The 12454-nt window shown below is 34.8% G+C and overlaps 1 protein-coding gene across 1 annotated transcript in view; it reads right to left on the bottom strand.

The window, feature by feature from the left end:
- Nucleotides 1–12454, bottom strand: part of PPFIA2 (PTPRF interacting protein alpha 2) — a 608808-nt gene that overhangs the window by 86377 nt on the left and 509977 nt on the right. The window contains exon 15 of the mRNA XM_044679176.1: nucleotides 11772–11992. Coding sequence (XP_044535111.1) covers nucleotides 11772–11992 — 221 coding nt within the window. The remainder of the gene's footprint in view (nucleotides 1–11771; nucleotides 11993–12454) is intronic.

Below are 12454 nucleotides of genomic sequence, written 5' to 3'. Positions count from 1 at the left end.
TCCGTAAAATAAAACAAAAACCCCAAAACTACTTGGCTTTAATGTATAATCAATACTAATTGCATGTTGCATATGATATAAATACAAAATAATATATGAAGTATACAAATACATATTATATATATATCCGTGTATTGCATATCCACACATATTTGCATACATGCTGATAGTGATTTATCCAGTATGACAGCCAGTATAAGTCAAATATTGGTCCTGAACTCAGTTCTTCCTATCTGTGAAGTCAGCTATCTACTTCACGATTTACATTTTATGTTATATACAGGCATATGTTTCCATATATGAAGAGTGAGAGTGAAGGAAGGAGGTGGAAGAAGGGGAAAAAGTCCACATTTTCCCACTTTCCTAAGGTCTAAATTCAATGAAACCATGGGAACCAACAAGATATCACTAGAATCTTCTTTAAGTTAGTGGCATATTGGCATAACACAGGACATTTCTACCAAGTGATATTCATGTGATTGTGATGCACTTAAAGAAACATTTACTATTGTAAGGATAAGAAAAAATGCATGGATTGTCTTTAAGAGGAAAGGAGGAGAAATTAGACACAAACCCTGGGAGAAGATTCTGGAAGGAGAGAGAGATCTTGGGAGTTTTGCTAGAATCAACTGTCATTCCTAATTTGGCTGTCCTCTGAGCTGGTAGGGAGGATCTTTGCTCTGGCATCTCCTAGGAACAGACTAATCTTGTGGAAAGATTAGGAAATATCTGGGTTGGAGAAATGCCTTTGACTGAAGTACTGACATCAACCTGTCAGAGACAATGTGATAAAGTTAAACCCAAGGGTTTGTCACCTGGGACTTTGGGTTTACCTGGGAAGCCAACACTAGGCTTTGGGTAAGGACTCAGTCATCTGTGAGTCCTGCATCCTCAGCCTTTTAAAGACAATCTGTGATATTTAGGTAGTCAGATAGTTTTGGGGTCTAGATAAGATCAGGAAGCAAATTAGGAGTGCTTGAGAAGATAAGAAGGGCAACTCCAGGAAGAGGGGGTGGGGTAGATTGGGTGGAGGAGTTAGAGCTGTATAGATTTAGGATCTTATCTATGCATTTCCCTAACCTCAATAAACTTGTTTTTTTCTATAATTGCCAGGGGTCATGCTTACTGGCCTTGGGAAAGTCTCTAGTTGGGTTTTTCTATCACCAACCCATCTAGGTCATTCCCAATAAATCTAACTCCTTTTGGAGGTAGATTTCTCCTTCACTATGATTTCATAGCATTCATCACTATACAAAAACCAGGCAGTGTGTTGAGGAAAGGTTTCAAAGTCTGAGGACCTGGATTTAAATGCTGTTTCTGATCCACCTGATAAGTTTACTTGTATGACCTTGGATAAGCCATTGCATCTGGGATTCCTCATCTATAAAACCAAGGGACTGAACTAGATGGTCTCAGGGGCTGCTTCAGGTTCTACTCCTCTTTGCTTCTTGAAGTCATATTTCCCAGGATATGCTCTCCTAAACTATGATACCTTGCCCAAGTCCGAGGTCCTGGGGCTATGTTGAGGAACCCACAGCACATGCGCTGGAGGGGCTGCTCCCTTTCCCCTCTCCACCTGCTTTTGAGGACATTTCTCAAATGATCCGCCCCTCTGCCCAGCAGCCCAAAGGGAGTGCTTCCTCCCTCCCTAGTCTGGGGTAAGGTGGGGGGCTCATATGCAGTGTGAGGGTGCAGTTTTGGCTATTTTTAACTTCTACAAAACTTTTTTCCATTGACTTTGAAAAAAAATCTTTACCTTCTGTCTCAGAATAGATTCTCTCAAGTATATGTTCTTAAGGCAGAAGACTGGTAAGGGATAGGCAACAGGGGTTAAATTACTTCCCTAGGGACACACAGCTTGAAAGTATCTGAGGTCACATTTGAACCCAGATCTGTCTACCTCCAGGCTTGGCACTCTATCCACTGAGCCACCTAGCTGCCTTTTCCATTGACTTTTTATCCCTGAAAGGAAACAGTAAGAATATAAGAGATATGTAATGATGTTAACCAAACACTTCCCAATCTACGTACAGGCACACCTATCCAAAAATCTGCAAGTTTTCATTATTGCTAAAATATTGTTAAGTGTATATTTCAGGACATAGTTTATTAGTATATAGATTATTAATATATAGGATGATGTATTTTTCAGTATATAGATTTCTTGCCTAAACCCATTCAGATGAAGGCAGAGGATTTTAAAGTTAGTGCTAAAAGAAATGTTAACTTTGCTTGACAGTTGGAGGTCTACAATAATGACTTACATATACAAAAGTACCTGAAACCTGAATGTTTTCAACACACGCTGAGTTAGGTATGTTAAGAGTAGAACAAAAATCACACTGGAGAGAGCATATGACTTTCTTAGTACCTGCATTCAACTCCTCTGCAAATTACCTACCACTTTCCTACCCTATTTGTTTTTATTTGGGTAGGAACCATGCCTAAATATTCATTTGTGCTCTGAAACCTCTGAAAATAAAGTGATCATTTGATGCCTCCAGCCCACTAATCTCTTTTAAAAAAGCTAAAGGAAGTTTACAACCCAGCTCTAACTTTGGCCAAGAAGAATGCTCCAAAAATAAGCAAGCAATGGTACCATTCCAGAATTCAATGTCAAGATCTTCAACAAGTTACAAAATTCTGCTGAGAACACCAAGAGGTATTCGTTAGATAAACAAATTAGTATCCTGATAGAGTTACTTTATACTTGCTAGGGAAGAGATTGGGAAAGAATTCAGTTACAAAATAGTTCCATAGGTTGACAAGGACCTTTAAGAGACGATTCACTGCTATCATTTATTGATAATGCTTGCTGGACTCCTCAGTGAGGAGACTGATGGGTCTTTGTGTCAGAGGACTCTGAGAAAAAAAGACTGACTCAGAGAGACTTCAAGTGGAGGAGACTTAGCATGAATGTGCTTCAAGAACCAATAACGTACAGGCTCTCAACAAACTTAGATTAAAGAAGGAAAGGTGGGAGTTCTGATGAAAATTATGATCAGATTGACCATCACTGGTACCGGAGCAGATGGACCAAAAAGTCCCAGAAGAATGATACCTTAGATCAGACCACTATACTTGTAGGTGATGATATCAATGTTTACCATTCAATGTGAGCCTTGCATATAATTAAATTATATAGATCCCCAACACATGTTCACTGTTGTGCATTTATTATCATTTTTTATTTTATATATTTATTTGTTTTATATTAACACTGTTCAAACATTATCTGGTTTGTAAATACCATGCACATAATCTGCCTATAATAAATAAGCTACCAATGTCATTATCATTTAAATTAGGCAGTTATTGCAGCAAGATTTGGATTGGTTGTTTTGCAAGAGAGATAAGAGAAGTTACTGAAGACCTTAGGAGTTGTTTTTTTCCCCCCCAAGATTATAATTAGATAGTTTGTTGTTGTTTTTTTTTTGTTTGTTTGTTTGTTTTTTGTTATGTGTTATTTGAAATTGTTATAAGCCTAGGAAGACTACAACTCCTAGGACTCTCTCTGTTACAACTTCCCCTGACAACTCCCACTTCCTTTGTGGTAGGTGTCAGGGAAAATATAAAAGAGAAAATATGGCCCCTTTTCTCTCTCTCTAGCCTGGAGACTGGCTGACTCTCTATGCTGGAAGCTCTCCTCTCTACCCTGGAGACTGGCTGAGGCTCTCTATGCTGGAAGTTCTCACTAGCTCTCTACCCTGAGACCCTGATCTCTCTCTTGGCACCTTTTTCCCTTTCTTCCTACCTCCTAGTTTTCCCTAGACCTTCCCTTTCCTAATCTAAATAAAACCTAGCTATTCAAACCCTAAAGTTGTTCTCTGACTGATCATTTATTTGAGCCCCTAAAGGGCTCTGATCAATTTTCCCCTGTTGGGGCTGGAGACCACTACCTTCCTTTCTCTTCCACAACCTTCCTCTCTCCTTTCTCCCATCCATTCCATTCATCCTATCCTCTTACCTTCCTACCTCCCTTTCACCACACAGTTAGAATACTAGTATATAAATCTTCTGGAGAACTAAGAATGTTAATTAGTAGATTTGATTACAAACTATGCTATGTAGTTTTGTCCAAGTTTTTAGCACAAGATATTGAGGAAGGCACTGTGAAAGTATATGCAAGACTTACTGGGACAGAGACAAGATGTCAGAGTAGGGGAAATACCCAAGTTCTACCAACATTCATCTCACAATAATGCATCAAATAAAATTCTGAATTGGAAGAGACAACAAAAGGTTGGAATGAGCCATTTTTTCCCAGCCCAAGACAAATTAGGAGGTTGGAAGGAGAGTCTGTGACACTGGGGTGTCATGGAACCCATGGAACCAGTAGTGAGTCTTATACGCAGCAAAAGTAATTGCAACAGCAGCATCTAGAACTCTCAGAATATAAGGGATTGGATAATGTAGAATGAGATTATGGGAGGAACCCCTATACTAGTACTGGGTACAACTTAGGGTGCTATATACCTATAGGCATTTCCAGGTCACACTTCCAGGGAAAAGAGGAATGTTTTCGGGCCAAGGGAGAAAGGGCACTCAGAAGCAGCATTGGTTCTGGTCCCAGGAGATCAGTGACCACATCTCTCCTCAAAAAATCAGAAGCAGCTCTGAAAACAGCAATGACAACAAGACAAGATACTAAAACTTGTGTGATGCAGCCAATGTGGTACTAAGAGGAAATTTATATCTTTGAAGGCATACATTGATAAAAGAAAGACCAGATTAATGAATTGGATATGCAACAATTAAAAAAAACTAGAAAAAGAGCAAATAAAAAAAATCTCCAATTAAATCCCCAAATGGGAATTTTGAAAAATCAAAGGAGAAATGAATAAAATTGAAAATAAAAGTCCTTTTAACTAACAAATAAAGCTAGGAATTGGTTTTATAGGGGAAAACATTGGTTAATTTGTTTTTTAAAAAAGAAGAAAACCAAATTAACAGTATAAGTGAAATGAGTGAATGTGCCACCAATGAAGATGAAATTGAAACAACTGTTAAAAGTTATTTTGCTTAATTAATGACAATAAAAGTGGTGATCTATGTGAAATGGATGAATGTTACCAAAAATATAAGTTGCCCAGATTAACAGGAGAGGAAATCAAATACTTAACCCTATATTAGAAAAAAGAAATGGAATAAGGTATTAATGAGCTCCTTTAGGAAAAAAAAAAAAACAAAATAAAAGAGACGACCAGAAGGATTCACAAGTGAATTCTCTCAAACATTTAAGGAACAATTAATCCCAATATTCTATAAACTAATTTGGGTGGGAGGAACAAATAAAGAAGGAATGCTACCAAATTCCTTTTATGACACAAATATGGTTTGATACTAAATCAGTGAGGAAAAAAAAGAAAAGAAAAGATTACTCTAGCCAAGTTTCCCTAGAGAATATTTATTAAAATTGAACAAAATTAATGGTAAGGTGATTATAGCAATAAATCCCTGAAGTCATTCTCTATGACCATGTGGAAATTATGTCAAGAATGCATGGCTGGGGGCAATTGGGTAGCTCAGTGGATTGAGAGTCAGGCCTAGAGACAGGAGGTCCTAGGTTCAAATCCAACCTCAGACACTGCCCAGCTGTGTGACCCTGGGCAAGTTACTTGACCCCTATTGGCCACCCTTACCACTCTTCCACCTATGAGCCAATACGCAGAAGTTAAGGGTTTAAAAGAAAAGAATGCACGGCTAGTTCAATATTAGTCATCACTAACTATATCAAAAACAAAAATGACAAAAATCACATAACTACATAAAAATGTGGAAAAAATCTTGAGAAAATGCAATATCCATTCCTACTAAAACCACAAGAAAACATGGGAATAAATGGAGGCCTTTTTAAAATGATAAGTAGCTTCTACTTAAAACAAAGCAAAAGCATTATCTGAAATGGGGACAAGCTAGAAGCGTTCCCATTGAAATCAGGAGTGAAGCAATGATCCCCATTATCACCAGCATTATTCAACATAGTATTAGAAATTCTAGCTATAGCAAAAAGATTAAAAAAAAAAAGAAATTGAAGGAATAAAAATAAGCCATGGGGAAGCAACAACCACTCCTGCAGATTTACCAAAAAAAACCTATAGAATCACCTAACAACTACTTGGAATGGTGAGCAACTTTATTTTTTTTTTTTTCAATGGTGAACAGGTCATACTTCAGTACTGAAAGATTCCCCTTAGTCTATTCATGATTAGAATTTCTGACATTCATTTCAGTCATGTTTGATGCTTCATGATCCTACATGGGGGCTTTCTTGGCAGAAATACTGCAGTTGTTTGCCATTTATTTCTCCAGCTCATTTGACAGATTAGCAAACTGAGTAAAACAGGGTAAAGTGACTTTTTCCAAGGTCATGCAACTAGTCAGAATCTGAGGCCAAATTTGAACTCAGGACCTCCTGACTCCAGGGCTGGTGTTCTATCCACTACACCACCTCGTAGCCCCTGGTGAGCAACTTTAGTAAAGTTTTGGGATATAAAATATACCTACATAAATCATCAGCATTTCTGTATATTATCTACAAAGCACAGCAGGAAGGGATAAAGAGAAATTCTTTGATTTCTTGATTTCCTTAGAATTTCTTTACCTTAAAATAACAGCAGATATTATAAAATATTTGGTAGTCTACCTGCCAAGACAAATCTGGGACCTATATGAACACAATTACAAAATATTTTTCACATGTATAAAGACATCTAAACAACTGGAGAAAAATTAGTAGTTACTTATGGGTAGGTAATCCAAACAAATAAAATAAAAATGACAATCCTACCTACGTTAATATACTTATTCAGTGGCATATCAAATAAACTGCCAAAAATTATTTTATAGAGCTAGAACAAATAACAACAAAATTTATCTGGAAGAACAAATTCAAAAAATAGCAAAGGAATTATTTTAAAAAATGTAAAGGAAGGTGGCTTAGCAATACCAGATTTTAAGCTAGCTTGAAAAGTGTTAGTCATGAAAAGAATTTGGTACTAGCTAAGAAACAGAGGTGAATCAGTAGAACAGATTAAGCATTGAATGCATAGTGATTATTGACCAAAATAAAAATCTAAGTTTTGGAGTCTAGAATTCAACATTCGGGAAAAAAAAAATTACTTGGAAACCTGGAGGCTGTTTGGCAGAAACTAGGCATAGACCATCATCTCAATAAGATCAAAATGAGTACATAATTTAGACATGCCATGACCATAGTTATATTATAAATATAACCAAATTAGGGTAGCAAGGAAAATTTTTTACCTGTCAGATCAATGAATAAGAGAAGAGTTTATGACTAAACAAGAGATAGTGAGGATTACAGGAAGTAAAATGAATAACTTAATTTTGATTACATGAAATTAAAAAAGTTTTGCAAAACAAAATCAATACTGACAAAATTAGAAGGAAAGAAGAAAACTAGTAAAGAATTTGATAGCAACTTTCTCTGATAAAGAATTCATTTGACCAATGAATATAGAACTGAAACAGATTTACAAAAATAAAAGCCAAGCCCCTGCTGATAAATGTCCAAAGCATGTAAACAGGCAGTTTTCAGAAGAAGGAATCACAGTTATCAATAGCCACGTGAAAAAATGCTCTAAGTCACTACTAAGTGGAGAAATGCAAATTTAAAAGCCTCTGATATATGACTTCACTCCAGATCAGTGTGGTAAATAGGAGAGTAAAGGAAAATGATAAAAGTTTCATGGTATATTAAAACTGAAGTACACTAATGCCCAGAGAAATGGTCTAACCACTCTGGAGTACACTTTGGAACTCTGCCCAAAGGTCTATAAAAATGTACATAACACTTTACTCTGCAATACCACTACTAGATCAATATCCCAAAGCAATGAAGTAGAATGGAAAAGGACTTATATGTATAAAATATTTATATCAGCTCTTTTTGTGGTGGCAATGAATTGGAAATTAAAGGAATGCTCATGAATTGGAAAATAATTGAACAAGTTGTGGTATACAAGGAATCCTATTGTGTTATAAGAAATGATAAGCAAGAGGATTTCAGAAAAACTTGTAAGACATTAATTAAGTCAATGTGAAGTGTGCAGTAGTAGAAGAACATTGTACACAGTGACATCAATATTGAAATAATGATCGATTGTTAAAGGCTTATCTTTTCTGATCAATAAAATGGTTTAAGACAATTTAAAAGATACATGATGAAAAATGCTATCTACTGAGACAGAAAGAAAGAGAGAGAGAGAGAGAGAAAGAGAGAGAGAGAGAGAGAGAGAGAGAGAGAAAGAGAAAGAGAGAGAGATATCTGATGAACGCCAAGTACAGAATGAAGCATACTTTTTCCACTTCATATTTCTTGCTTTTTATTTTATTTATTTTTTTTGCAATTTTGCTAATATAGAAATAAGTTTTGCAGGACTTCCAATATATGATATCATATTGCTTATCTTCACAATTGGCTGGAGATGGGCAGAAGGAATGGGAGAATTTGGAACTCAAAAAATTTTTAAAAGAATGTTAAAAATAAATTTTGAAAAAGAGAATATGCAGGATTTCCCTGAGACTGAAGATCATTTTAAGATTTGAGACTACAGACTGTAACAAAGTGCAGTAAATTTGCTGAGGAAAACAAATATTAAAATTGTGTAAAGAATTTAAAAATAGGATCTACTGAATAAATTAATTTGTTTCATATTGTTTAAAGTAAATGTCAAGATGATAAGACATTAGATATTTTATTAGGTGATAAACATTTCAACCACTAAACTCTGATATGTGTATAAAGTGAGAATCTATCTTTATTGCTTCCTAAATGTAAATAAATCATGTTCCAGACACATACTTAAACCAAAGACACTTGGATTAGGTGCAGTTTGAAGTTTGTTCTGATTGGATGAAGGATTTGGTCAGGTCTTAAAGAGCTAGTTCAGAATGAAGATGAGATTTCTAGGGGTGAGTATAAGAAGAGAAGGAACTGAGCTATAAATAATTGGTAACAAAGGGCAACTAGTAAAAGGAGAACAAGAATGCAGGGCTAAATAGTGGAAGAAGAATACGAGATTAAGTATGGCCATCAGTCATTCAGATATATTGGATTAGAAGACTAGCTGAGGAAATCAATTATAGACACTTCTTCAAGAATTGAGAGAAGATCTAAGAAAATGTCTGTTCTTTTCCAAATTTTCCCATCCAGGGCCTGTCTACCAACATATATCAATATAATATTATGGTATTACAATTATATAACATTATATTATATGCTATTATAATTTTATTGTATAGGGTATTACTGTATATATAAATATGTAGTTATATAACACTTATACTTAATTATACATATTGATAATATGCTTTGCTAATTTCTCCCCAAATATTTCTGATAAATTGAATTTTTCTCCAAAATAAATGACTGTTAAAGCAGAAAGCCATACTTTTGCCTAACTTTTATGAATTTTCATATCTTGAAGTTTAGAGTGATTATGATGGAACTTTTAAACTTTTCATTCCATACTAAGTCCACAAAAGAGCAAAGTAGGAACTCAATGTGGACCTCAGGGGTCCTTTTATGGATTCAAAGTAGGAAAAATAATTATTATAATAGATTATTATATTAAAATTATATTACATTAAAATATAATAGATTATTANTCAATTCATAAATGAGGAAACTGAGGCACCCAGGGTTATAGAGCAACTTGCCCATAGTTCACAGAGCTAGTAATTGTCTCAGACCAGATTTGAACTCTGGAAGATGAGTTTTCCTGACTTCAGACTTGGTCTCTATCCCCTATGCCACCTAGCTGCTTATAACTTAACCCCCAACTTTTTAAAAATACTTATAATAATAATAATATGTATAATTATATTTACACATATATATGTGCATTCATTTATATATTTATTTATTTTTATTTTAAACCCTTAATTTCTGTGTATTGACTTATAGGTCGAAGAGTGGTAAGGGTAGGCAATGGGGGTCAAGTGACTTGCCCAGGGTCACACAGCTGGGAACATTTATATATTTATTATATATCAGTTTATATATAATATATTGTATAAATATGTTTATATTAATATAATTTATAATAAAAACTTATAACAAGAAAATTTAATAACATTTTAATTTTAAATAAAAATTTAAAAATTAATAATTCTGATACTAAAGTATCAAAATCTATTAATGTGTTCCAATTTATAGACATCAAGATTCTTACGGTGATGGTTTAGTGTTTAGTGTTTAGTGTAGTGCTTGAAAAATAATGAATATTTCAAAATGTTTTTCATTTATTCATTCATTCCATTCCAAATGGTGTCTACTACAATGTTTGCCATGGAGAAAAATTTTCATAACAGGGGGTGGTTTTCCTTTGCTAAATGAAATTGATATAGAGTATTTTTATCTAATATTATTTTTCCATGCCAATCTCTCCTGAAGCAAGGGAATGCGGTAGAAAAAAAGTGTTGTGTTTGTCATACAATATAGGTTCAAATCCTACTCTTAAACTTGTAGCCTTGCCTCAGCCAATCTCTTCTTACCTCTTTTGTAAAATGATGAGGGTGGCCTCTAAGTTTCCTTTTTGCTCTCAATATTTGAACCTTTGGTCCACAACCCTGCCTTCATCCTGGGTCATGAATGCCAAACCCTTTAGTATTGCTAATACACATAGCACTCCATGCCTACTCTCAAAGAATGGCACACAGCACATCTACAAACCAAAGACACCATCCCAAAAGCTACTCCTAATTGGACACTTTGACAATCTCACGGATTATATATTTACATTAGTCCATTCAATAACAAAAAAGCACTAACACTATTTTTAAAGAGCACATAATTTAATGAACTTATTGTGTTCACTACATGTGCATATTTTGAAGGGTTTTTTGTTGGTGATTTCAAAAGTATATTGTTTGATAATACAAATATGCTGTCAGTAATGAGTCCTTACTTTAAATTTTAAAGAAAAAAGTCACTGTAGAAATAAGTAGAAATATATGATACAAACTATATTTTAACTCAATATATACACTTTTAAAACTCAATATTCAGTTATGATTACTCTCACCCCCTCCATAAATTTTGGAGTTTCAGGGAGACAAATTGAAGAGTTTTATAAGCAGTTTCACAAAGTTAGGACTTTGGGACTAAGCTGCAGGCCAGACAAACACCGATAGCTGTTAAATGGTTATTCTCGCTTACTGTCTTAGGTCTCTGGCTCAACCAGGCAATTAGAAAATGAAATTAACTGACTTCCGCCTATCCTACTTGATAATTTTCAGAGACAGAAGGGTTTAGAAACAGATTGAACATTCTAGGTTGATCAAAGTAATTATAGTTTCACCAGTTAATTAAAAAATGGTAATTTGAAGAGCAATTAAGGACCCTTCCTAGATGCCTGACTAAAGGACCTAGAGTAGAAAACTTTCTCCAGAAATATTTTCTTGGGACACAAATACTCAATAAAGCCAACTTATTTGGTGACTTTTCCTTAAGCTCTTAGAACTTTCCCATGACACTTTCTAATATAACACATTTCTGCTTAAGGAAACATTAAGAAATATAACTATTCAATTTCTAATGAGACATTGCATCGAGATTTTAAATTGACCTAAGTGCCAGTGAAAAATTCTCTACTCAAAGAAAAGGTTTTCTCCTTTCTTCTAAATATTCTAAAATGTAAAGACCAAGATATAGACTTATTAACTGAAATCCCATTCAGTATAAGGCTTTGTATTCCTAGTTTAGAAGACAGCCTAAATCAAAATGTAGAGAAGCTAAAACTTACCTGATTTCTTTATTAATTGCATCTAATTGTTCTTGAAGCATCATGGCGAGAGTCTGGGCATCAGAATGGCCGCTTGGGGATAGAAGGTCCATTGAGCTAAAAATAGTTTCTCTATCATCATCATCAATATCAGACATTTCAGTGTCACTTTCAAAATGGTGGCTGCTTAGTACTCCAATTTGTTGAGTTCTGTTCCACTCATGGTCCCCGAGTGATTTCACCTAAATAGTAAGTCAGGCAATTTACAGTCTGTATTACAATTTGTATCAGCCAAAATACTGAACTTTTTAAACCCTTCATGGAGAAATTGGATTTTGTTACCAGTTTGGAAAAAGAAGAGAATAAATGGTAGGAATCTGTTTACTGAGACAAAAAAGGCCATTCCTTTGACATCTTAATTAGTAAAAAATTATCAATATTTATATCTCACTTTTTAATGTCAATGAAAATGGCAAACTTTTTTTTTGGTATGACTTCTGGTGTAAATTAAAATCGAGTCAGCATTGGATGAGAGAAAGAGAGACAGAGAGAAAGAGACAGAGACAGAGAGACAGAGACTGAAGACTTAAATGCAAAGGTACAGAGCTGATTTTTGGTTGTTGTTCCTGCTATGATTTTCCTAGCCTGCATCTTCTTAATTTGCTTAAGCCTATAGCATGCTTATTTGTCAGGCTAAAGTAACT

The sequence above is a fragment of the Gracilinanus agilis genome, chromosome 5 (genome assembly GCF_016433145.1).
Source record: "Gracilinanus agilis isolate LMUSP501 chromosome 5, AgileGrace, whole genome shotgun sequence".
Taxonomy (NCBI): Eukaryota; Metazoa; Chordata; class Mammalia; order Didelphimorphia; family Didelphidae; genus Gracilinanus; species Gracilinanus agilis.
The sequence above is the reverse complement of the archived record's forward strand: the minus strand, read 5'-3'. Positions and strand labels throughout refer to the sequence as shown.